This window comes from Camellia sinensis, chromosome 8, assembly GCF_055761805.1.
Source record: "Camellia sinensis isolate YWXY chromosome 8, ASM5576180v1, whole genome shotgun sequence".
In the NCBI taxonomy this organism is placed as follows: domain Eukaryota; kingdom Viridiplantae; phylum Streptophyta; class Magnoliopsida; order Ericales; family Theaceae; genus Camellia; species Camellia sinensis.
In genome coordinates, this window is record NC_138968.1 from 68,019,479 (window position 1) to 68,047,402 (window position 27,924).

The following is a 27,924-nucleotide window of genomic DNA, read 5'->3' on the forward strand; positions in this document are numbered from 1 at the left end:
AGGCGATATTAAAATGACGTTGCAAAAGGCAATAATTGCCGTCGCAGAAAAAAGGCTGCAGCATAAGCTAAAACTTTTTTGCAATGCCTTCTGTTGTTAACCCCCCCTTTGCTGTCGCTAAAAGTCATTTTATAGTGATCCCGGTCTTCCCTTTCTGTAATTGTTGTGTTCCGGACTTTGGTTCCGTGAAGTTGGTGGTTGTATACCTTGTGGTCATCCTTTAATTCCTTATGTTGAGTTTTTAGGATGTGTTGGGCATGTTTTGAACAGGTAGCATGGGTTTTGGTCTCTAGTGTTATTGCCCAGGTTTTTGGAGCTGCGCTCGAGCGGAGTTTTGTTTTTGGTTGTCCGCTCGAGCGGGTGTTGTGGCGCTCGAGCGGGGTTTTCACCCTTCCAGCATATCGTGTCTCTGCAAAACTTCTGCAGATGTGTTTTCTACGCTCGAGCGGGTTTCTTGCCCTTGAGTGGGTAGCGCTCGAGCGGGTGGTACAGTTTTGGTGTAAGTCCTGGGAAAAGGAAATCTACGCTCGAGCGTACTAGTTTTTGCTCTCGAGCGGATGTACTTTATTCTTGTGTCTTGGCGCTCGAGCGGGCCTTCTTGCGCTCGAGCGTGTACAGATTTTTATGCTTGATGCTCGAGCGTTGTGTTTTCCGCTCGAGCGGGAATGTCGTATAACAGAGGGCAGCTGGACATTTTTGAATCACTTTCTACACTTCCTCTCTCTCTCTCTCTTGCATTCTAAAAAGATATTTTGAGAGCCTCTCTCTCTAGAAACTCCCTTCTCTCTAGGTATTGATCTAGTAGAAGTGATTTCCTCACCTTCGATCTTTACAAAAGTTGGGTTGATCGTCAAGGGCTACGTTTTGATCCGAAAATATTGAGTTTTGGAGCACGTTGAGTTTCTTCATCTTCTTCCCTTGAGCTCCGAATTTGAGGTAGGGATTCCTACTCACAACTATGGCCTTTGACCTAGATTTTTGAGCATTTTGTTGAATGGTTTGATTTTGGGATCTAGGGTTTCAAAATGTATAAAAGGGGGTTTATTATTTTGATTCTAAAATGTGTATTTTGGGTTTCAAAATAAGGATATTGATGTTGGTTGTTGATATATGGACCATTGGGTCAATATTTTGAAAAAGGGGTAAAAACCCTAATTTGTTGTATAAATTAATTGGTATAATTAATTTGGGAAAAGTGTTGGTATTTGGAATTGAGATTGGAAATAATGAAATTGACTCATCATATAGTAGAATGGTGGAGTTGGATTTATTAATCGCTCACTTTTGAAAACATTGATATTTTATCTGTTGGAGCTTTATTATCTGTTTAGAAATAATTGCTTGGGCTACCGGTGGAGGGTAGTTTTGATTGTTGTAGACAATGCATGATGATTAGGCAAACTAAAACTAATCAATCGAATGTGTCATAGAGTATGACGGTTAATAGAATACATTAATGTTATGTATTGATTGTGTAACAACCCTCACCTTACTTTTGTCATACTTGCATACATTCCTGCATGATCTTGCCTTGTTATGTTAATTGTAAGGATTTGCTTGCCTTGTTTTGTTTGCATTGCTTGCGTGGTTTTGTTCCTTGTTCGGTGTGTGTGTGTGTGGCCGAGGTCATCTTGAGCTTAGTTCGCCTTTGAACCCCTGCACTTAGAACGGTTTTGAGACCTTGGTTGACCCCCATCTTCACCTCGGGCTTGTTGCCGAGATGTTTTGCACCCAGTGATCTTTGTCCTCGGGCAGGTATGGCCTAGGACGAGATGTGGCACACCTCGGCCAAGGTGTGGCACAGCTTAGTCAAGCGTCGTACTCCCTAGCCGATGTCTTTGTTATCTTGTTGTCGAAGCTTTGACTCTGGCCGATGTTGTTTCTTGCCGAAGTGGCTACCCGAGCTTGCTGCATACGCTTTGTTAGAGACTTGTCTTATCTATCAATCACCTTTTGAGTTAAACCAACCCGGTAGCGCCACTTGTCCGAGCTGATTGTTAAGACAGCCGGCAGGTCTAGAAACAAATCATTTTGTCTCAAATCTTTTCCTTTAGAGAGAGAAGCTCTAGAGAGAAGAAGAGAAGTTCTTGAGTGAGAGTAAGTCTTCCAAGCTTGATCTTTGTGGTTTGATCCGTTGGATTCGAGTTCTGAGGTTAGAATCTTGGTCAACTTTGATTGTTGTTGTTGGTCATCTAGCTGCATTGCATGATCGGATTCGTTTTGCATGTCATGCATTGCTTTGAAATTGGTTTTGAAAAGAGGAAATGGTTTTCATATGTTCTTGAAAGAAAAGTCCCGTTTTGATCCGAAAGTTTGGAACAAGAACCACGTTTTTGTGTTTGTTCTTGCATGACCTTCATGTATGGGTACCCAGGTCTATGTTTTGAACTCTTGGCATGAAATCTCAGATTTTTGTAACAAGTTTTGAACTTGCATTCACCTTTTTCATGATCATGTTCATCATGTTCTTCTTGTGCTTCAAAGGGAAACCCAGGTTTTCCCGACTTTTGGTTTTGATAAAGGCCAACGGGACCACACCTCGGCAAGGATGTGTGGGACCTCGGCAAAGACCTGGTTGGTACCCAGTGTGCGTCTTTATCAGACTGGAGCAGTGTTTAAACTCCCAGTGTGTTTTTCTTTGTTATTGACTTGGATCTGGTAAGGATGCCGAGATCATTTGCATGTATGTAAGGCATGTTTTGAGAATGTGATTGCCATATGATTGTAGGTCCTTGATCTTTGCTTCGAGCCTACACCGAGGAAAGACTATGTGAGTGGTATTTCTAATAAAGCTATGTTACACTTGTTTTGGATAAATCTTGCTTTGCTTTGTTTTGATGAAAGAGTTTTGTTAAGCATGAATGAATAGCTCTTGTTTTGATGTATCAAGTATAAGCCTTGTTTCGATGTCGTTCTTGAAAAGTCCCTTGTACTGGAGTACTCTAAACTTTCGCAGTACCAAGTGCAAAAGTCCCTTGTGCTGTAGGACTCTAAACTTTCGCAGTACTAAGTATAAAAGGATACGGTCCTTTCTTGGAAAGACTATGGTGTTAAAGCGGGCTACGGGCATAAGTAACACAAGCTCTATTATGTTAAATCGGGCTACGGGCCTAAGTAACACAAGTCCCTTGTGCTGGAGGACTATAAACTTTCGCGGTACTATTGATTGATGAATACGGTTCATCCCTTGTTTTGTCGATGTCAGTAAGCTTCCCTTGATACTCGTGATATTGATTGATGAATACAGTTCATCCCTTGTTTTGCCGATGTCAGTAAGCTTCCCTTGATACTCGTGATATTGATTGATGAATACGGTTCATCCCTTGTTTTGCCGATGTCAGTAAGCTTCCCTTGATACTTGTGATATTGATTGATGAATACGGTTCATCCCTTGTTTTGCCCATGTCAGTAAGCTTCCCTTGATACTCGTGATAATGATTGATGAATACAGTTCATCCCTTGTTTTGCTGATGTCAGTAAGCTTCCCTTGATACTTGTGATATTGATTGATGAATACGGTTCATCCCTTGTTTGGCCGATGTCAGTAAGCGCCCCTTGAGACTTGAAATGTTCGATTGATGAATACGGTTCATCCCTTGTTGATAAAGTTGATGTAATTGTTTTGTAAGGAACCTCAGCTAACATTTGTATGGTTTTTGGCATGTTTCGTTCTGAAGGACTTTGGCTATATTCATGCAAAACCTTTATTATTAGTACCATTCACTGAGTATTCAGACTCACCCTCTCTATATATATGTAGGTGATGAGCAGGACGTCGGCGACGCCTAGACTGTTCTTGAAAGCTTGTTTTGGATACATGCTAATGTCGGCTTTATTTTTGTATTCACGTCGGCAATGTCATTTATCTTTATGTCGGCAATTCTTGAAAATCATGCTTCTTGGCTTGTATTGATTGTATTTGTATATGTCGGCTCAAGAAGCCTTTTGATCAAGTTGTAACCCGACTTTTACTTTGTTGTATTCAAGTCGTAAAGTTAATTGTAAAGATGTATGCCATTACATTGGATCTACGCACTGCTCTTATGGACCACGTGTATTTAAATTATTGCTCCCGCATTTGTGAGCCCTGTTTATTTTACTCTGATTGGTTTAAGTTTTGAAAGTTGGCCTTCGGTAATTATGGATTACTGGCCATCACGGCACCAAACTACTAGAGGCGGTTTGGGGTCGTGACAGATTGATTGTGTATATGACCTATGTATATATACGTTGTGTGTGTAGGAGGAGATAGGGGATGTACTCCACGGTTTAGGGGAAAGATAGAGGATGGACCTCTAAACTGAATGTTGTTTGGAAGGAGATAGGGGATGGACTCCACTGATACAGCTCATATGCTTGTCAGATAATGTGGTGATACAGCTCATATGCTTATCTATGGAAGTGTTGATATAGCTCATATGCTTATCTGTTGAAGTATGGATACAGCTTGGATGCTTATCTGTTGAGATGTTGATATAGCTAGTAGGCTTATCTATTGTGTAATGAGAAACGTTTAATATGGGTCAATGTCTCATGAAAATTGTTGGCCAGGTTCTGAGCCGTTGTTGTAAATGGGAAATTGGATAGGAATGGAAAATGAAATGAAACATGGACATAGTGGTCATGTAATGGGAATGGGTTATGAATTGATTTATGGGAATTAAACATTTATCATATGCTAATGTCTTAGTTATTGCTCATACTGTGTTTAGCATATCTCTACTGGGCGTTGGCTCACCCTATATGGGACATTATTTTCAGGTACAGGTAGCATGCCACCTCCAAGGACATAGCTTGGATGATGATGAGAGTTGAAGACTCTTTTTGTTTATTTGTTTGTATTACATGTACATCAAGCCAAGGGCTTCTTTTGTATAGAGTTAGTACTCTTCTTCTGTGTAACCAAGTGTTGACTTGGAAAGTTGTATGCCCGTAGGGCATTTGCTTTTGTTGTTAACATGTAATACTGTAGAAAGAACTACTCTGATGAATAGAAATGATTGGTTTCTCTTTTATCAATGCATGTTTAATTGTTGGGTTTTACGTATTATTTTGAGGGCGTTACACATTTGCCGTCGCTAAAAGTTCTTTGAGACGGCATTAGGAGCATGCCGTCGCAAAAACTTGAAATTTTTGTAGTATATCTATATGTTCAATTTTTTTTTTCTTTCTGTTTAATTTTTTGTCTATCTATTTAAATATTTTGTTTATCTATCTTTTTTTTTTCTATGGTCTATTTGTCAAAATTCTTGTCCTATTTTCCCTAGTATTATTCTTTTCCCTATATGTTGAAATTTCTATTTGTGTAAAATTTTATCTGTTAAGATTCTTATCCAATCTTTTCCTAGCTATCAAAATTTTTGTTCTAATTTTTTTTAGCTGTTGAAATTCAAACTTATTTTCCCCTACTTGTTGAATTTCTCAAGCCTATTTTTTTTATCTGTTTGTTGTTTTAATCTTTGAAAAGTCATTTTATGTTTTTATTGATTGAAATTTAAATCTTTGTGATTGAAATACATCGCAAGCCTATTTTTCCCTATCTATTTTTTTTTTCATTTGTGAAAAGTCATTTTAATTTTTTTTATCTGTTGAAATTTAAATCTTTGTGATTGAAATATACTAAACCCCCATCTGTTCAAATTTTGAACAGATCTAACCTATCTTGTCCTATTTGTTCATTTTAAAAAATAAAATTAAAAATTGAGAAGTGATTCAGACCTCTAATAATAAAGCTCTAATCAGAACTCTACCGATATGGCAACCAAAAAAATAAAAAAATAAAATACAAAAATAAGCCGAAACATCACATCAACAATGGACCCATAATTTAGAGCTTCTCTACAACTCATAATTTAGGACTCTCAATCATTTTGCAAAAAATTTATCTGTTCATTTAGACAAAAAAATTGACAAATTACAATATATTTCATCATCATCATCAACAATAATAGAATCATCGTCATCGGGGCCATTTGGGAACATGGGTTAAAAGTCAAAAGTAAACTTTTAACCTGATTTTAAATTACATCACTTCTTACATAAAAGAGTAAAAAAAAATAATAATAATTAAAAATATCAAAAAATAAAATTTTAACCATCGTCCCAAGAGGGAGATCGATGTAGCTGTCAGATCTGACAGTGGAGTTATTGGACTTGGATTTGAATCAGGATGGAGATCGGTCGAGCAAGCCTTCAGCGGCGACAGCGGTGGATGATGAAGGAGATCGTGAAGAATATTCGAAAAGCAGTAGAGACGGTTGGCGTGGCTGGAGGAGTTACGACGATAGGGCTCCGGCGGTGGGTGTGTTAGTGGTGGTGAGGCCAGAGGAGAAAATGAGGAGGGGAGAGGAGTGAGAGAAATAGGTTTGGGAGATCACCAGACCAAGATGCAGATTTAGAGAGGGAGAGACGACGGTGGAAAATAATCGACACTAAATAATCAACACCAATTACTTAAGCTTCGTTTGGGAAGATGGTTTTGGTGGGTTTGGGGCTAAAATAGCTACAAAAAACAAAATAGACTTTTTAGTCTAATAAGACAAAACATCACATCCAAACCATAATCATTACATTTCTTCTCTCACAAAAAACCAAAAAAGCCAACCCATTTCCCAAACCAAGCTTTTTAGCCTCAAGCTAAAGTAGCCAAAAAAGTCAAAAAGTCAAAAAGTCAACCACTTCCCAAATGAAGCCTTAGTCTCAAAACAACTGCAGCAGATCAAACCCAAGGCCGACCCAAGTGTAAGCCTATTGTTTTTCTTTCTAATACATGCATTGATTACAAAATATTATTAACAATATCTATATTAGTCTCTTTTGCCAAAAAAATTTAAAAAAATTAAAATAAAAATAAAAGTAAAAATTAAAATTAAAATTAATAAAATCACATCGCATGTTAGCACATCCAATATTGACTATGTCACTAAAAAAATAAGTGAATTAACTATTTTATAAATTGAATTAGACACATTAAAAAAAGGAATTTATTGTTAAAAAGTCCAATGTAAGGAGGGTATAAGTCCAGTGATTTTTTTTTTTTTTTTTTTTTTTTGTGAAATAAATTGGTAAAAAGTCCTAAAAGATATTTTGTTTTCAATTTTATCTTTAATTTATTTGTTGACTTTTCATTGACTATCTGTTCAAATTTATATATCTATTCAATTTTTTTTTCTTTTTTTTCAATTTTTTGTCTATCTGTTTAAATATTTTGTTTATCTGTATTTTTTTTTTGGTCTATGTGTCAAAATTTTTGTCCTATTTTTCCCTAGTATTATTCTTTTCCATATATGTAACGCCCTCAAAATTAACCCATTATATATATATATCATTGGCATGCATTATTTAAAGAAGACAATTTATTAATTCATTCATCAGAGTATTACTAAATAAAGCATTACATGTAATATTGAATAAAATGCCTTACAGGCTTACATCTTTCCAAGCCAACACTTGGATACATAAATATGAGTTCTAACTCAATACAAGAAAAGCCCGAGGCTTGAATGTTTACATGTACTAATAAATAAAGACGATTAACTAAAGGTAGTCTTCTTCAAACCAGAAGCCAAACCCTCCCAAGCTAAGTCCTTGGAGGTAGTTTATCACCTGAACCTGAAAAATGATGTTCCCATAAAGGGTGAGCCACAGCCCAGCAGAAATATACTAAACCACATATAAGCAATGAATAAAGCAATAGCATTCAACAGATGGTTAACCAAGATAATCAATTACTTCATTTTACAGTCTCATGACACTATTGTCTAAGATACATTTTACTTTCCAACTTAATCAACATTGCTCAGAACCTGGCTGAACTTACAACAGTGAATTATATATATCATATTCACATTCTTCCAAAATCAATAAACAAATGAGACTCAAGCTCAATTCAAAACACTTCATACTTCCAGATTGATACACATTTTAGTGCTGTATCAATAAAACACTTCTATATAAATAAGCACACACAAAAGTGATGCTAATGGAGTCCATCCCCTATCTCCTCCCAAACAAAAATCCAGTTTAGAGGTCCATCCCCTATCTTCCCCTAAACCGTGGAGTACATCCCCTATCTCCTCCCACACAAAACAATGTATGCAAATGCAATGCTCAATCAATACACGTATTTTCTGTATTAATGCAATAGTCAAAATTAATGACTTAACCAATGTGATTAGTTTCAGTTATTCCTAATCCACATGCAATGTCTACAACAATCACGACTATCCTCCACCGATAGCCCAAAACAGTTATTTCTAGACTGGAAATAAATATAACAACAATTCACTAGGCGAGTGGTTTAAATTATCCCACCACACCATTTAATCAATGAATTCCTCAATTTCATGAATTTAACCAAATTCCCTTAAACTAATTATACAAATTAATTTATTAATACAACTAGGATTTTTCCCAAAATTACCAAAGTATCCCCAACATATCAAAATACCAAAACTTAGAACAAAACTTATAGAATGGAGTAGGAAATCCCTACCTCAAAGAAAACAACCCAAATGGTGAAGACAGAGATGAGTGCCCAAATACCAAAGTGCTCCAAATCGCCAAATGTTCAGATTAAATGGAAGCCCTCGACTCACTCTATCTTTTTAATGAAGGATCTAGGGTAGAAACACACACTAAGTGGATCAAATCTAAGAGAGAAGGTGAATAGGGAGAGAGAGAAGTCGGACCTAGGGTTTGGAATCAAAAAGAATATGAAAAAGACTGATCAAAACCCGCTGTTGCGTATATAAACTGGACAGGCTCGCTCGAGCGAAGACTTGGTCGCTCGAGCGACAAGACACAGAGAAACTACGCTCGAGCCAAGGAAGCCTTGCTCGAGCCAACAACCCAAAAGCTCGCTCGAGCGAAAGAAAGCTCGATCGAGCGAAAAACTCAAACCCTCAGGTCTGTAACCAAACACACGCTCGAGCGAAGGAACTATTGCTCGAGCGAAGAACAAACTAACTTGCTCGAGCGAAGAAAAGCTCGCTCGAGCCAAGAATGCAAAGCTACAGGTCCAAACCAGACGCAAACTCTCGCTCGAGCTACCAAACCCCGGCTCGAGCGAAGAACCAAAAACAACAGCTCGCTCGAGCGACAGACTCCTCGCTCGAGCGAAGATCCAAAATTCTGGACAACAACACTTGATTTCTAAACCCAACCAACCTGAAACAAACCTGCCCAACACATCCTATAATTCCAAATGAGAAAATAAGGGACAACAACAACCATTATACAATGACAGAATCTACGGAACCTATGTCCGGACACAATAGTCAAATGGAAAAAGACCGGGGTCGCTATATATATGTTGAAATTTCTATTTGTGTAAAATTTTGTCTGTTAAAATTCTTGTCCTATTTGTCAAAATTTTTGTTCTAATTTTTTTGAGTGGTTGAAATTCAAACTTATTTTCCCTTGTTGAATTTCTGAAGCCTATTCTTTTTTATCTATTTATTTTTTTATCTTTGAAAAGCCATTTTATGTTTCTATGATTGAAATTTAAATCTTTGTGATCAATCTATCTATTTTTTTTAATCTGCAAAAAGTCATTTTAATTTTTTTTATCTGTTAAAATTTAAATCTTTGTGATTGAAATACACTGAAAAGAGTGGGAAAAAAAATATTGAAGAGAGAGTTGGATAGTTAAAATTTTATTATTGATGGTGATACCAGTAATCCCCTTTCACGCATTAAAAAAAAAAGAAAAAAAAATCGATTCAAAATCTACTGAAGAGAGAGTTGGAGAGTGGGAAACCATCCGCCGCATGAGTGGTGATAGGGACTCAAACAAAGAGTGGGAGAGGGAGGAATCTGCTTTTGAAATTCAACAAAATATTGATTAGTATAGGGAAAGTAATAGAGTTTGACATTGTCACCAGCCCTGAGAAAACAAAGCTTCGGAAATTGAGGCCAAGTATCTCTCAAGGTCCACCTACACTTGAATGACGGAGTTGCTCTGCGGAGGCAAGTGAAGCGCACTCTTCAGTATCTCCAAGTAGCTCTTTGCATCTGTTGGAGAGAGTATCGTTTTTTTCTTTTATCATACCAAACAGCCACTAATGTGTATAAGAGTGATAGGAGTGGTGTTTTTACTCATGTCATTGTTTGTTGAAGTGATATGTCATGCCCGTCGTGTAATCGACAAAACCACACGAACATTAAATACAAACATGTATGTTGAACACAGACCTAGGCACTTTGAGTAGCTACTATAAAAAGAGAATCTATGATTGGAGTTACTTTTATTAGAAAGCATTCAACCTTTGCTTAGGTGTTGGAAAATTAATTCAAGAGTGGATATGGAACATTATTGCTTTGAGAAGATGCTTTCTCGCACAGATATTACCCACACCTTGGAGATACCGGGGACGGCAGATTGTTTACCTGGTCACAACAATGCCATCATGGATGTATGGGATAATGATGGAAGACATTGGAATCTTCAGAGGACAATAAGGAAAGATGAGAGAAAGGAGTGGGTGGAGTGGCTTCATTTGTTGGAGTGGCTTCGTATGTGGAGTAGTGTTTTTGCTTATGGCATTGTTTGTTGAAGAGATATGTCATGCCCGTCGTGTAACCGACAAAACCACACGAACATTAAATGCAAACATGTATTTTGAAACACACACCTAGACACTTTGATTAATTAATTATACGGACAAATTACAAAAACATTCACTTAAATTTATTTAAAATATAATTTGCCATTTATAATCTTAAAAATTATATCAGATCTTTAAAAATTTTTAATTTCATAACAAATAATTCCTTTTATTTATATTTATAATTTATCGTAATTATTTATATTCATATTGACATTAATCCAATAATGGCTTCCTATGAAAGAACAAACATGGGAAGGAGCTTCACTGAAGGGATCAATGTTGCGTTTGTCAGGTTAAGAAGCTATATCTTGCAACAATAGCTTACGTCGCCTACTCACCACCTCCACGCCATTTTCTCCTTTCTTGATTCGATGCTCCTCAACTTTCTGCAATTGCTATATCAAGCACAGGTTGTTTCTCCATTTGAAACACATCCCACGACCATGCTTGTTTCCATCACTAGTTTGATCGTGTATTGCTTCGCATACGATGCTGAGATGAGATTTTCTTCAACAGATTATGCTATGCCAGATTATGGCCCTATTATTAGCCGTGTCATGGGGTTGTTTGGTTCTCTCTGTTCGGTTTCTTTGGCTTCGATTCTTTGCCCAGACTCAGTCAGGGTGGTTTTGTATTTGCTCTACTCTCTGTTTTTAGCAAGCCAGTTTGAGTTTGTGCACTGTCAACTTCAGATGCTGTGGAACTGGCTTCATCAGAGAGTGACAAGCAGGTTTTAGCAAGAAATGAGTATGAGACGAGCATCGATCAACAGGCGGCTTTGGTTCATAACACCGGCCAGTGCACACAGGGAAGGCTTACTTCAGCTGTACCAGTAAGAAATGGCCGTGTTTTTGGACCCAATAAGTTTATGAACACATAATGTATATGAATGGGCAAGATTTTTCAGAAGTGATAGGACATCGATGCTTCCACGCACCTAGATTAAACCAAAAAGAAAAGAAAAAAAAAAGAAGCACACATGCATCTTGCTCCGACAAGTTAGTTGTAGCCTCCGAGGAGAAGACAAGCCAGGAGTTGGGAGATGCTTTTATTGTTACATAAACTTAAAGGTGCATACATGTAGGTCTTAATAAGTAGACTTACTATTTAATAGGTCTTGTGGAAAAAAAAAATTCATAAAGAAAGTCACTAATTGTTAACTTTTAGCGACGTATATAAAAAAATTTCACAAAAAAATTATTTTTGGTAACAATTTTTCTAAGACTTATGTTCGATAGGATTTGAGGAAAATTTAATCTAGCTATTTTAAGACCTATTGGTAGTTTACCCTTATTCTTTATTTTTATTATAATATGCATAAAAAAAAAACTATTATCAATAGCCCTACTCACTCAAACGTTGCCCATTCCAGCTCACTTTGAATCCTTCGTCCCAACTTTTTATGAACCATTCTCCCTCCACATGTTGTCAAGTTAGCTACCACCTATGAAGGCGGCCGAAAAATTCTGTGTGATAAGAGTGCAAAACTTTTGACCAATTAAATTATTTCATTTTTTTAAAAAAAAATTTACCCATGCTTGTATATAAATTTGATAAATATTTTTTTATTATGTATAACATAATAAACTCTTATAAATTATTAAAAATAAAAGTTGGAACGAATTGCTAGCAAAACCAAGTCAGTTGAGGCAACAACAGTGTCAATTATTCCGTTTTATAGGAATAATACATTGGTTGTGTTTCCAACAAAGGGATTAAATACTTAAATAAATCATGAGGAAAAAAAAATGAGAGAAAATTACAAAAGAAAAAAAATCTAGAGTTTTGACTCTTATAACAAAATAAGGGGAGCTTTTTTGATAAGCTCTCTTTCTACGAGTTTTATTTCATCCAACCCATATTTTTTTTTTTTTTTGACTATTTCATTAGGTAAGAAGACCAAAACATACACAATCTCTCTTGCGCCTATTAATATTGATATTTATGTTGATTGTCATTATATTTTGGTAGTTCCCATGCAAGATGTTGACTATCGTTATATTCATATTAATTTGAAATGAATTTTTGTCATTGTGTTGTCAATAACATGATTTGAATATTCATAATAAAATATACGAATGTGAACGTTCACATCACTATATTAAATGAAAGAGTGTTTATTTGTTGTGAACGTTCACATCACTACATGTTGTGAATAAAAATGTGTTGTCAATTAAAAATATAACATATTGTGAACATTCACATCACTATATTAGATGAGAGAGAATTTTTCAAAAAGGTGTTGCGAACGTTCACATTAGATGGGAGAGAATGTTCACATTATTTTTAATGCGTTTTCAATCAAAAATAAGAAGGTTCATATGTTGTGAACGTTCACATCACTACATTAGATGACAGAAAAAAAATTCGAAAAGGTGTTGTGAGCGTTCACATCAGGTGAGAGAGAATGTTCACATTATTTTTAATGTATTGTCAATTAAAAATATATTCACATCAGATGAGAGAGAATATTCACATTATTTTTAATGTGTTGTCAATTAAAAATATATTCACATTATATAATAATATAAAATAATAACATCAATGTTATGTAATTTATGTATGAAATTTTCTATACCTTGGTTCTCTTCCTTCTTTCTCCCCCCTCCAACATTAAATATCAACATTAAATACTAATATTAAATATAAGAGCATAAGAGTTTAAGAAGATAGTGTAAATCAAGAAAAATAACTTTATGGAATAAAAGTATAAATACATGGGACTAAGTGGGTTAAAAATTTTCTTCATGGACTTCTTGGGTTAGAATACTTCTAAATAGGATTTATGAATAAAAATCCCCAAAATGAATCATGAATTTTTAATTTTATTAATTTAAATCATAATATTTTGATTTGTTTTCAATCCAAACCATTTGTCTATTTCCGTTAAGTAAAATTGACTAAAAAAATATATTTTAATAATGTAAGTGTACATGAAATGTCTAAAATATTATTTTTGGTTGAGTATAATGATTGAAGTATCATTTTTTTTAGTCAATTTTACTCAACAAAAATAGACCGATAATTTAGATTGAAAATAAATTAAAAAATTAGAGTTTAAATTGATAAAATTAAAATTTTAAGATTTATTTTATTATAAACAGAATTTTGAATTTTTAAAAATAAAATTCAAAAAAAATGAATAAATTATAAAATATTATTGGAATTTATGGGAAAGGTGAAGTTTGTGAGACCAACAAGAGAATCGATTGTTGGAAAAATTTAAAAGTGAATGAATTTGGACTCTATTTGACTGAAAATGTGTAACTCTTTGTTGTGTCTTTCATGTGAAAAGGTGTGATGCTAGAGTTATGACCTTCTGAATAGTCACGAATACTTCTATAAATACTAGCGCCACGGCATTCATTTTGATAAGGAGTTTTAGGATTCATACATTACATTTAATCAAGTATATAAGAGAGTGCATGGCACAAATTGGTTCGCTGTACACATAGAAAGTTGTACAATTTCTATATGTTGTGATTGTTGTATCGTTGAAGTAGGACGCGTATCAATCGCAAGCATTAGAGGTGCAAGCGAATTTTTGTGTTAAAGACACAACGGTCAAATACTGGCCTAGGTCACAAATTGTTCTAACTTTTGAAGAATTTTTTAAAAAAATTTCTTGTGTTTTATTTTGTTATTTATTTACATTAAATTGATTTTCTGAAAAATATTTTTCTACAATTTTAAGACAAAAATTCTATCGGTTTACAGTTTTGTTTGTACAAATTCTATGATATAGATTTATTTGTTTTCGGTAAAATTTATTTTTTGCAAATTCGTTTACGTGCAAAATGGGTTTCCTGTTTACGGTAAAACTCCCTGTATCGTTTATTATTTTTATGCACTAGTAATAGAATGCATAAACGTTGATGACTTTTACCCGAAATTGTAATTTACTGAATTCTATTTCTTCTTTTTTTTTTTCAATACACTAATTTTACAATATTGTTAGAGATAATTTGTTATTGGTTTCTTTGTTCGGGTTAGTGATATGTGCAATTATATTATACCGATTTTTTTTTTTTTAATACAATCAAAATTGACATTTCCAATGGAATCGGTAGGAGTGTTTTACCTGAATATGTTTTTGAGTCAGATTCTATTTGCAGTTGAATTATTGCTACACCACCCTTTTGTTACTAATAGTTTTGTGTATCACGAACTATTATTAAACAAATTTATCGTTCTTAAATTTGTTTCGGTTATAACCTATAAGCGCCTTTGAATTTATGAGAAACCAATTTACATCTGTTATAATCTGTTTGAATTTATATTGTGAGTCAATTGGGTTTGTTTTGGAACTTCGCTCATTAATTCAAAATTTGGTATTTTTGTTTCAGTAGTTACGTTAGTTCAAAAGGTATATATGTTTATTATTATTTTTGTGTGATATAGAGAATGTTATGATAATAAGACAAATCTAAGTTCTATAAATGCTAGTAAGTTTTTGAGACTGGAAATTATATATATATATATATATATATATATATATTTTATATTTAATAACCAATCACAGTTTTCAAATCATAATAACTATATTTTAAGACAAATATTATAATGTGTTGTTTTATCATGAGTAATGCAATGTTTAAATTGATTCAAATATGAATTGGGATTCCTATTGTTTAAATTTATTCATCTTTATTTTGGTAATTTAGATGTTTTTTGCTTATCTATGAATAGTACGAATTGACTTTGTAAATGCAATAATTTTTTGTTCATTGTTTTGTGGTTTCAAGAATAGTGACTTGTGTGATACTTCTATTTTGTTAAAGGCAGTTTGTAATTGTTCTATAAACAAAATATTTTGTTGTTTAATCTACTTGGTTCTTTAATGCTGTGTTTGGTTGAGAAATTTGAGGAGGGATTTGGAAAAGGAAAGGGAAATTGTATAAAACAAGGTAAAATATAGGTATATTTTATTCACATTTCACCTACCTTCATCCTTTCCCTTTCTAAATTCCCAACCAAATACAACGTAAGACAAATTTCAGGCTGATGCTTATAACCAGATTTGTTCTGATAGATTTGTTTGATTGGTTTATGGTTTTGCTTTTATACCGCCTTTTTCAATTCTGTGTTATATCAAAATTTAGTAATATAACTATTAACATATTTTTAGGCTTTCAATTCTGTTTTTGATTTTTTTTTGGTTACATATTTACGTGTTTCAAATTTAATGATTAAAACCTTATGTGATATTCTAATTTGAATACGTGAAGACAAATTTTGGTTTTCTGTTTTTGGTTTAATTTTAAATCAAAATATGCTGGCGTACCAACGTGATAAATATGTTATGCCTTTTATTTGTATTTATGGATGTCATTTCATGACTTCTCTATTAAACAACTTATATTATGATGCATAGTTGGTGCAAATTATAATGAATTTATTTGTGATAGTGTTTATGACATTCATACTATTATCAATGGATCTCTTCCAGAGTATTATATGGAAAAGTATATTTCTTTTGTACATGACTTTTCATTTGGGTGTGGTAGTAGTATTTTTGCTCTGCCAAAATAGTCGTTTGTTAGGTTTTATTTCTTGGCAATTCCGTTTGACAAAACTCCTTTGAGTTGTATTTATTTTCGCACTTTTATTTCAGTGAGGCTATGAGTGGTTAGATGCGAATCCAACCCGAGTTGTGCCTTTCAGAGAAGTTTGTGATACTAATGCTTTCAAGATTGCCACTTCGCTGATTATGACAGGGATCGAGCTCGCAGGGGTCGAGGGGGCAGCGCCCCTTGGCGGGTCCGGGGCAGCGCCACGGCGGGGTCGAGGGCAGCGCCCCCGAAGCAAAATGCAAAAATGCATTCAAAATTGCCTGTCCGCTCGAGCGGACATACCCGCGCTCAAGCGGAGAATCCCTGGTTCCAGCAGTTTTGGTCGCCTGCAAAAATACTGAGATGTGTGATTTCGCGCTCGAGCGGACCTCTGTTATATCACGCGCATATTTTGCTGAAGACGCTCGAGCGGGCTGTTGGGCGCTCGAGCGGAGATCGCGGGACAGATTCAATAAATTCGCGTGTTGGGTCAAATTTTAGGATTACTACTCCAGATCTTCTTTTTAGGTTTTAGGTTTATATCTGGGGATACTTTGTGAGTTTTCGTTGATGTTTTGATTGAGTATTCAACTCATGTTTTAAAGAGCATACATCAAAGGTTTTGTTTTGTTCTACAAAAGAGAGAGTTGTTCTTCGGTGGATTCTGAAGAATTCGAGCCTGAAGCTTTGGTGGATTCCGGAGTGGCTCATCGTAAAGACAATTCCGAGGTGAAGATGGGGTTGGAAGAGGCACATAGAGGTTGGTTCAATTAGGTGTGGATTCGCTAGGTAATTGAGAGTATACCCGTGTAATTCCTTTAAATCTTCTTAGTGGATTGTTTTGTGGCTATTGCCTGTGGTTTTGTTATCACAGTTAGAGGTGTACAAATGTGGTTTTTTCCACGTAAAATCGTTGTGTCTATTTGACTTGATTGTTTGATTGGGATTGTTATATTCTGCTTAAAATTGATACATAATCACAAGTCAACATCTAGGGATTTCTAGATTTTTTCATCGTCGATATTAAAGAAGTTTAAATATGATGGTTTGAATAGTAGTGTTTTTTCATTTTATTGGAAGTGAATTATGGAATCTCTTGATAACTAACAAATGTATTGATTATTTTCACTGCAAGAAATTACACTTTTGGCGACCAGATTTGGCGACTAAAATTAATTTAGTTGCCAAAAGTTAGCCCTTTGGCAGCTAAAATTTGAATTGGTCGGCAGTGTTTCATATTTTAGCTACTAAAATTTTTTAGTAGCCATATATTACTTATTGGTGACTAAAAACACAATTAGTAGCTACAAAATGACCCAAACAGCGACTAAAAAACAGTTAGTCACTAAAAATAGCCCAATAGGCAACTAAAATACAATTAGTAGCTAAAAAGTTATCCAATAGGCGACTAAAAAAAATTTGGTCCCTAAATGTACAATCTTTAGCTACTAAAAATAATTTAGTCAGTATTAATTTACTTTTAGCGACTAAATATTAGTCGGCAATTATAATTAAAAATTTTTAAAATTGGACTTCAGATTTTGGAGGGAAAATTAATTCCTTTATTTATTATTGGCGACTAAAAAAGTTGGTCGGAAAGAAAATAAACTAAGGTTTAAAAAATACACTACCATACGCTCAAACTCTCTCATACATTTGTCTGTCTCTCACTCTATGACTCTCTCTCTCTTTCTCACTCTCTCATGCCTCTGCCCTTCTCCAACTCTCTCTCGCTTTTGTCTCCATCGTCATCGGGTACGGGAGCAACACCACCATCTCATATGAGCACCACCGTCTATTTTGCCCTCTCTCTATCTGTCAGTCTCTCTTCCCTTAATTTTAGCCTCTAGGGTTTTCTTCTTCCATTTGCATACCTTCACACATACCCAACCACAAATCGATCCACCCATCGCTATTGATGAATGACTGTGATTTTGGTTTTTTTTTTTTTTTTTTTGATGGTTTGATGATATTCATTTATGATTTATGATATAACAAAGTTAAGAAGATAAAGAAAAGAATTTGTATGCATATGTATATAAAATTTGAATTTGGGAATTGATTTCGACGGGATTAAAGAGGTTTTGCATAGGGAAATTGTTGAGATAGAGTTGAATAATAAACCAAAGTTTAAGAAGAGCAGTCGGCAAAGGAGTTGAAGCTTTACTTGCTGCTCTGTTTTGATCTTAGGATTATGTGTTTGATGGCTATGTTTGTTCTTGTTTATCATTTAGATTTTTTTTTTAAAAAAATTTATGCTTCTGTTGTATTCTGATGCTTCTGCTGTATTTTATTGCTTTATTTGCTCATTTGTTTGAAAATCTAATCTAATTGGAGGCAGGTAGTGTGCGGCTTTTGACATGCTAATGAAGGAGCACTGTTTTGAATTTTAGCATAGAATTAAACATAAGTGAAATTACAGATGATGTGAAACTTATTAATATAGATGCATATTGGAATTTCTTGGTCTTCATTCTTAATCACTGTGCTCTGTACTTGATTTGTAATTTAAACCATGCATCTTGTCCGCAAAGTATTCTCTAGCATAGTTGTCCCAATTTCTGCAAAATCATGTATAGCAGAAAATCTAAGAAAAAAGATAAATTGAAATGCACATGTAACTACAAAAGCATGGAGCATGACAATTGTTACCAATAACTCTATTTTGAACAATAGCAACTTTGCTTGTAGTATTTTAATCAAATGAAGGTGTGCATAACATATAAAATGCCTACCTGATGAAATCTAGAAAGGCCACTTTGGAAGTTGGAGAAAAGGGCTATTTCAAAGTTTTGAATATTTTCCACATTCCCCAATAACTAGACAAGCTATGTGATATATATATATATATATATAGTAATATTCCGAAGATGAAACCAAGAAATCCCTAAATTTGATCGACTTGAATCTATTTTATGAATAAAGATAAGGTGACTAACTACCACATAATTCACTCAAAATGTGCTGGACATATTTTTGGATGCAGGACATGAGGTTAATGCTTGTGGTGAACATATGCCTCATTTCAATAATTAATTACAATTCAGCAATACAAATTAGAAATTTGGTGCTATGTGGCACATGAAATACTTCAATATGTGGGAATTCAAAAATGAACTGGAGAGGAAACAATAGCTTATTAAGGCAACAAAGCATAATGCTTTAGATATGTAGATATCAGAAATATGATGGTATTTAGCAAAGAGTCCTGGGCATTGATAATAATCAGTGTTTAAGCTTGAAGTATGGAATATAACCAGCTGAGCATTTACTTAATAAGTTGGCGTTATTTGAACCTATCCAAAATGTTGAAGATTTTTACCAAAATTATCACAAGCAATAGTCAATCATATATAAATCGTACGTGGTTCATCATCCTCAACTATTTGCTTAGCTTTTCACACTAATACCATAGTACCAATTTAAATATGAAGCAAACATGATATATATTTATGACCCAACCCAGAAACTAATGAGGTCCCAGACCTTTGTTGCTAGATCTTGGATTGGTGTTGTTGGAGAGATTGACATGCAATGTTTGCATGTCAGCTTCTTTCCTACCAACTTAAGCTTTTGGGTCTACTGGTGATCTAACATAGTATCATAGCCTTGGTTTCGGAGGGGTCCTGGGTTCAAGTCACTCTATTTAAATTTGCTCCCTGGTTTCATATGTTTGTCTCTCCACGTGCAAGATGGGTTGCAGATGAAGGTGGGCATTTGAGACATTACTACACATTATTGGGGATCTTCCCTAATCGTTTAAACTTTTGGAACTAGTGGTGATCTAACAGGTATGGATTCGGGCCTCAAAATACATTGTTGGACCAAGATTGTTCTTCAATTTGGAGAAGCTTACAGGAAACATTCATTGATGGTTGGAATTACTTGACTGGATATTGGAGAACTATAAGACTACTTGACTTAGTTATACCTTCTAAATGGGCCTACAAGTGGCAAAATAGTTCTTGGGTTGTATACTTCACTTTATTTGTAACATTGTATGGCGTTGGAACAAGGTTTGAAGAACTCTATATTTGTAGTATGCATAAGATTACTTTTTAGCTCAATATACCTTATCCTTTTCTGCAACCCTGCAAGGAAGTTGTAATCAGAAACTTAGCAAATAGAACCTAGAATAAATTCGGCTACCACCTCTTCAACTTATGGCTGCTTTCATTAAATAGGTGGAAGTATATCAAAAATAGTATGAGAAGCTAGGAGATGATTTAATATGTTCCTAAGGCTCTTAATGGATCCCACCACAATTGCCTTTGTTTTCGCCGACGACCAACAACGACCAATGCAGCAGTAATAGATCCGGCTCGTATTTTAAAATCAACTGCCTAAATTGGCCTAGATCTCCGAGATCCATTTGCAAAATAATTCAAACAGCACCAATTATTTTGGCTTATATACAAAATTCCAGCCTGCGCTTGCCTTTTTAGATATTTAATCCTGGCTGCAGATCTGGGAGCTACGCTTGCCTTTTTAGATATTTAATCCTGACCGCAGATCTGGGCGTGGAGCGGAGCCCCTAGACGACAAGACGCCGCGAATTGCGGAAGGGAGAACCAATCGGGGGACGACACGTGGCGCGGGGGGAAGCGTCCCAGGTAATATTAGTGGGACGCTCCTGGGCACCTATATAAGTCACTTCCTCACTCTCTATAATCAGTAAAGTCTTTTGGGGAGTGACTTGCATCATCCGAGAGAGTAAGTGACGTCATTGAGAGTGAGTTATGGCATCAATGCGACGTTGTTTTAGAATCCAAAACAAGAACATATTCCTCACATATGCCCAGTGTTCTTTTCCTAAAGAGAGATTATTAGAGAAAATTAGAGCGCTGTTCACTGTCAGACCGCCAAATTATGTGAGGGTTGCATATGAATTACATGAGGATGGGCAGCCACATCTCCATGCTCTTGTCCAATTCCCATAACGTTTTCAGACGCAAGATCAACGGTTCTTCGACGTTGCGTACGATCAAAATAGTCGCCATTTCCATCCAAATGTACAAGGGGCATACAACCATCAGAACGTGCTGGAATACATCTCCAAACACGGGGATTACACGAAATTGGGTGAATTCCGTGAGAGGGGCCACTGCGCTAACCAGAGTAACAAAGAAAATATATATCGAGACGCACTTGCCGTCGGCACCAAGGACGAAGCCCTAGCACTGGTACGAAATGGCGACCCAAAATGTTTCTGGTTAAATTATGACAAATTGGCTTTCAATTATGATCGTATTTCATATACTCTGCCATTGCCGAATGTTCATCCATTTACAGAGACAGTATGGATCGTTCCAACAGCCATACAGCAATGGGTTGCAGACAATATAAGAGACGAAGCCCAAAGACCGCATAGGCCTAAGAGCATTGTAATTGAAGGCCCATCTAGAATTGGGAAAACATGTTGGGCTAGGTCTTTGGGACCCCATAATTACTGTTCTGGCCACACCGACTTGAGGGACCACAATGACGACGCTTTCTACAACATAATCGATGATGTGGCCCCACAGTTTTTGAAACATTGGCGGGAGTTTATTGGAGTGCAACGGGAATTTTTTTTAAATTGTAAATATGCCCACCCAAAGAAAATAAAGGGCGGGATTCCAAGTATTATATTATGCAACCCCGGAGCCAATTCTAGTTACAAAGAGTTTTTGGAAAAACATGAGCACGCCGGGCTCAAAGCGTGGACGATCCGAAACGCAGAATTCTATACAGTCGACGAGCCCCTGTTCGCCAGAACCAATCAAGAGGAGGCATCGTAATGCGAAGAAGAAAGCCCAACGCAGGAAGATATTCTACTTCCCTTGCGGGTGTTCGTTATTCCACGTCAACGGATGTATCGAACCACATCCACTGGAGAGAGAAAACGCTATCAGGGGTCTTCTACGATACTTTGACGAACCCGATGTGGTTCAAAGCAGTGGACCTCTCCAGACCGGGCAATCAGGGGGTATACAAGATAGAATGCCTGTTCAACTACAACCTCCGGAAAGCATTGGGAATCCGGACGTTTACAGCGACAATGTATACATGGCTGACATCCCATGGTCGCAGAAGCCTATCGGAGAATGTATTTACCTGGCTTATTGCACGCAGGATGACGAACAAATTATCCAGCTTTGGGATTATTAGCACTGTAAATTATTGTCTCGCACTGACCATTGTACTCGACGAGTTGTCGTATTATGTATCATGCAGTGTTTGCATTGTTTGGTGTTGTTGGAGAGATTGACATGCATTGTTTGCATATCAGCTTCTTTCCTAACAACTTAAGCTTTTGGGTCTACTGGTGATCTAACATAGTATCATAGCCTTGGTTTCGGAGGGGTCTTGGGTTCAAGTTACTCTATTTAAATTTGCTCCCTGGTTTCGTATGTTTGTCTCTCCACGTGCAAGATGGGTTGCAGATGAAGGTGGGCATTTGAGACCTTACTACACATTATCGGGGATCTTCCCTAATCGTTTAAACTTTTGGAACTAGTGGTGATCTAACAGGTTTGGATTCGGGCCTCAAAATACATTGTTGGACCAAGATTGTTCTTCAATTTGGAGAAGCTTACAGGAAACATTCGTTGATGGTTAGAATTACTTGACTGGATATTGGAGAACTATAAGGGTGTGTTTGATTGGGGGGATTAGGAGGGGGGACTATCCACTATTTGGATTGTAATCCAAATAGTGCACCTTATTCGTCGTTTGATTTTTTTTTAGTCCGGCGGACTCCATGTCCGGCCGGACTCCATGTCCCCCATATGGGGGACTATCCTGTCCTGGGGGGGGGGGTGGGACAAAAAGTGGGGGACTAATCACTGTTTGGATTATATGCGAAAATGACCATTTTGACCCTCTACTATTTAATTATGTATTATATTTAATAAAATTCAATAAAATTTAAATGTCTCAATTTAAAAATAAAATAATTTTATTTAACTTTTTATTAATGTTTTATTTATTTAATTTTTTAAAATAATTTTTTATAGATATTTTATTGATGTTTTATTTTAAAATTTTGTTTATGTTTTATTTAATTTCATTGTTTAAATTTAATAGATGTTTTAATAGATGTTTTATTTAAACAATTAAATGTTTAATTTCAACAATAAATAATTTCATTTATTTAAATTATGTTTTATTTAAACATTTAAACATTTGTACATCAACATGTTTATTAAATTATTTCAACATCTGTACATCAACATGTATATTTATTTAACATCTATTAAATTATGTTTTAATACGTCAACATTTGATTACATCTACATTTGTTAATTGTTAATTACATCAATATTTGTTAATTGTTTAAACATAATCTGTACATCAAAATAATTTCAATGTTAATTGTTTAAATAAAAATTTAAACATTTAACCAATAGTATGTTTAATTTCAACAATAAATTTTTATTTGTTTAAATAAAACTAATCTATACCAGTCAAATTTTTTTATCAATATTAGTATGTTTAAATATCTATAAACAAAATTTAACCATTAGTATGTTTAATGTTTACTAAAAATAATTAAAATATTAAAGATATGTTTAATATTGCTATTACATAGTAAACAATTGAAAAAGGGTAAAATAGTCTTTTGTTCATTTATCCTATCCAGTCCGTCCAATTAAACGTTGGATTCACTGAAAATAGTCCTATCCAGACATCTAATCCCATGAAAAAACAAACACATGATACATATCCAATCCGACCAAATAGTCCGGGGGATTCACAGTCCTAGGACTCAAGTCCGATGGATTCTAATCCCCCATTTTCCAGTCCGTCCAATCAAACACACCCTAAGACTACTTGACTTAGTTATACCTTCTAAATGGGCCTACAAGTGGCAAAATAGTTCTTGGGTTGTATATTTCACTTTATTTGTAACATTGTATGGCGTTGGAACAAGGTTTGAAGAACTCTATATTTGTAGTATGCATAAGATTACTTTTTAGCTCAATATACCTTATCCTTTTCTGCAACCCGGCAAGGAAGCTGCAATCAGAAACTTAGCAAATAGAACCTAGAATAAATTCGGCTACCACCTCTTCAACTTATGGCTGCTTTCATTAAATAGGTGGAAGTATATCAAAAATAGTATGAGAAGCTAGGAGATGATTTAATATGTTCTTAAGGCTCTTAATGGATCCCACCACAATTGCCTTTGTTTTCGCCGACGACCAACAAGGTCCAATGCAGCAGTAATAGATCCGACTCGTATTTTAAAATCAACTTCCTAAATTGGCCTAGATCGCCGAGATCCATTTGCAAAATAATTCACCCCCCCAATTATTTTGGCTTATATACAAAATTCCCGCATGCGCTTGCCTTTTTAGATATTTAATCCTGGCCGCAGATCTGGGAGCTGCGCTTGCCTTGTTAGATATTTAATCCTGACCGCAGATCTGGGCGCGGAGCGGAGCCCCTAGACGACAACACGCCGCGAATTGCGAAAGGGAGAACCAATCGGGGGACGAAACATGGCGCGGGGGGAGCGTCCCAGGTAATATTAGTAGGACGCTCCTGGGCACCTATATAAGTCACTCCCTCACTCTCTATAATCAGTAAAGTCTTTTGGGGAGTGACTTGCGTCATCCGAGGGAGTAAGTGACGTCATTGAGAGTGAGCAATGGCATCAATGCGACGTCGTTTTAGAATCCAAAACAAGAACATATTCCTTACATATGCCCAATGTTCTATTCCTAAAGAGGGATTATTAGAGAAAATTAGAGCGCTGTTCACCGTCAGACCGCCAAATTATGTGAGGGTTGCACATGAATTACATGAGGATGGGCAGCCACATCTCCATGCTCTTGTCCAATTCCCATACCGTTTTCAGACGCAAGATCAACGGTTCTTCAACGTTGCGCACAATCAAAATAGTTGCCATTTCCATCCAAATGTACAAGGGGCATACAACCATCAGAACGTGCTGGAATACATCTCCAAACACGGGAATTACGCGGAATGGGGTGAATTCCGTGAGAGGGGCCACTGCGCTAACCTGAGTAACAAAGAAAATATATATCGAGACGCACTTGCCGTCGGCACCAAGCACGAAGCCCTAGCACTGGTACAAAATGGCGACACAAAATGTTTCTGGTTAAATTATGACAAATTGGCTTCCAATTATGATCGTATTTCATATACTCCGCCATTGCCGTATGTTCATCCATTTACAGACACAGTATGGATCGTTCCAACAGCCATACAGCAATGGGTTGCAGACAATATAAGAGACGAAGCCCAAAGACCGCATAGGCCCAAGAGCATTGTAATTGAAGGCCCATCTAGAATTGGGAAAACATGTTGGGCTAGGTCTTTGGGACCGCATAATTACTGTTCTGGCCACACCGACTTGGGGGACCACAATGACGACGCTTTCTACAACATAATCGATGATGTGGCCCCACAGTTTTTGAAACAATAGCGGGAGTTTATTGGAGCGCAATGGGAATTTTTTTCAAATTGTAAATATGCCCACCCAAAGAAAATAAAGGGCGGGATTCCAAGTATTATATTATGCAACCCCGGAGCCAATTCTAGTTACAAAGAGTTTTGGAAAAACATGAGCATGCTGGGCTCAAAGCGTGGACGATCCGAAATGCAGAATTCTATACAGTCGACGAGCCCCTGTTCGCCAGAACCAATCAAGAGGAGGCATCGTAATGCGAAGAAGAAGGCCCAACGCAGGATGATATTCCACTTCCCTTGCGGGTGTTCGTTATTCCACGTCAACGGATGTATCGAACCACATCCACTGGAGAGAGAAGACGCTACCAGGGGTCTTCTACGATACTTTGACGAACCCGATGTGGTTCAAAGCAGTGGACCTCTCCAGACCGGGCAATCAGGGGGTGTACAAGATAGAATGCCTGTTCAACTACAACCTCCAGAAAGCATTGGGAATCCGGACGTTTACAGCGACAATGTATACATGGCTGACATCCCATGGTCGCAGAAGCCTATCGGAGAATGTATTTACCCGGCTTATTGCACGCAGGATGACGAACAAATTATCCAGCTTTGGGATTATTCGCATTGTAAATTATTGTCTCGCACTGACCATTGTACTCGACGAGTTGTCGTATTATGTATCATGCATTGTTTGCATTGTTTGGTGTTGTTGGAGAGATTGACATGCATTGTTTGCATATCAGCTTCTTTCCTAGCAACTTAAGCTTTTGGGTCTACTGGTGATCTAACATAGTATCATAGCCTTGGTTTCAGAGGGGTCTTGGGTTCAAGTCACTCTATTTAAATTTGCTCCCTAGTTTCGTATGTTTGTCTCTCCACGTGCAAGATGGGTTGCAGATGAAGGTGGGCATTTGAGACCTTACTACACATTATCGGGGATCTTCCGTAATCGTTTAAACTTTTGGAACTAGTGGTGATCTAACAGGTATGGATTCGGGCCTCAAAATACATTGTTGGACCAAGATTGTTCTTCAATTTGGAGAAGCTTACAGGAAACATTCGTTGATGGTTGGAATTACTTGACTGGATATTGGAGAACTATAAGACTACTTGACTTAGTTATACCTTCTAAATGGGCCTACATGTGGGAAAATAGTTCTTAGGTTGTATATTTCACTTTATTTGTAACATTGTATGGCGTTGGAACAAGGTTTGAAGAACTCTATATTTGTAGTATGCATAAGATTACTTTTTAGCTCAATATACCTCATCCTTTTCTGCAACCCTGCAAGGAAGCTGCAATAAGAAACTTAGCAAATAGAACCTAGAATAAATTCGGCTACCACCTCTTGAACTTATGGCTGCTTTCATTAAATAGGTGGAAGTATATCAAAAATAGTATGAGAAGCTAGGAGATGATTTAATATGTTCTTAAGGCTCTTAATGGATCCCACCACAATTGCCTTTGTTTTCGCCGACGACCAACAAGGTCCAATGCAGCAGTAATATATTCGGCTCGTATTTTAAAATCAACTACCTAAATTGGCCTAGATCTCCGGGATCCATTTGCAAAATAATTCAAACCCCCCCAATTATTTTGGCTTATATACAAAATTCCCGCCTGCGCTTGCCTTTTTAGATATTTAATCCTGGCCGCAGATCTGGGAGCTGCGCTTGCCTTTTTAGATATTTAATCCTGACCGCAGATCTGGGCGCGGAGCGGAGCCCCTAGACGACAAGACGCCGCAAATTGTGGAAGGGAGAACCAATCGGGGGACGACACGTGGCGCGGACGGTGCGTCCCAGGTAATATTAGTGGGACGCTCCTGGGCACCTATATAAGTCACTCCCTCACTCTCTATAATCAGTAAAGTCTTTTGGTGAGTGACTTGCGTCATCCGAGAGAGTAAGTAACGTCATTGAGAGTGAGTTATTGCATCAATGCGACGTCGTTTTAGAATCCAAAACAAGAACATATTCCTCACATATGCCCAGTGTTCTATTCCTAAAGAGAGATTATTAGAGAAAATTGGAGCGCTATTCACCGTCAGACCGCCAAATTATGTGAGGGTTGCACATGAATTACATGTGGATGGGCAGCCACATCTCCATGCTCATGTCCAATTCCCATATCGTTTTCAGATGCAAGATCAACGGTTCTTCGACGTTGCGCACGATCAAAAGAGTCGCCATTTCCATCTAAATGTACAAGGGGCATACAACCATCAGAACGGGCTGGAATATATCTCCAAACACGGGGATTACACGGAATGGGGTGAATTCCATGAGAGGCCCACTGCGCTAACCAGAGTAACAAAGAAAATATATATCGAGACGCA

The 27,924-nt window shown here is 36.4% G+C and overlaps 1 protein-coding gene across 1 annotated transcript; it reads left to right on the forward strand.

Annotated features, from left to right (window-relative positions):
- The first annotated feature begins 24,797 nt into the window (after positions 1 to 24,797).
- On the forward strand, positions 24,798 to 25,598 carry LOC114318074 (uncharacterized). Its single transcript, XM_028264939.2, has one exon. The coding sequence runs from the start codon at positions 24,798 to 24,800 to the stop codon at positions 25,596 to 25,598; it is 801 nt and encodes a 266-aa protein (XP_028120740.2).
- Positions 25,599 to 27,924: the final 2,326 nt, after the last annotated feature.

Coding starts and splice junctions, on each gene's coding strand:
- LOC114318074 (XM_028264939.2), top strand. CDS start 24,798: ATGGCATCAATGCGACGTCGTTTTAGAATCCAAAACAAGAACATATTC.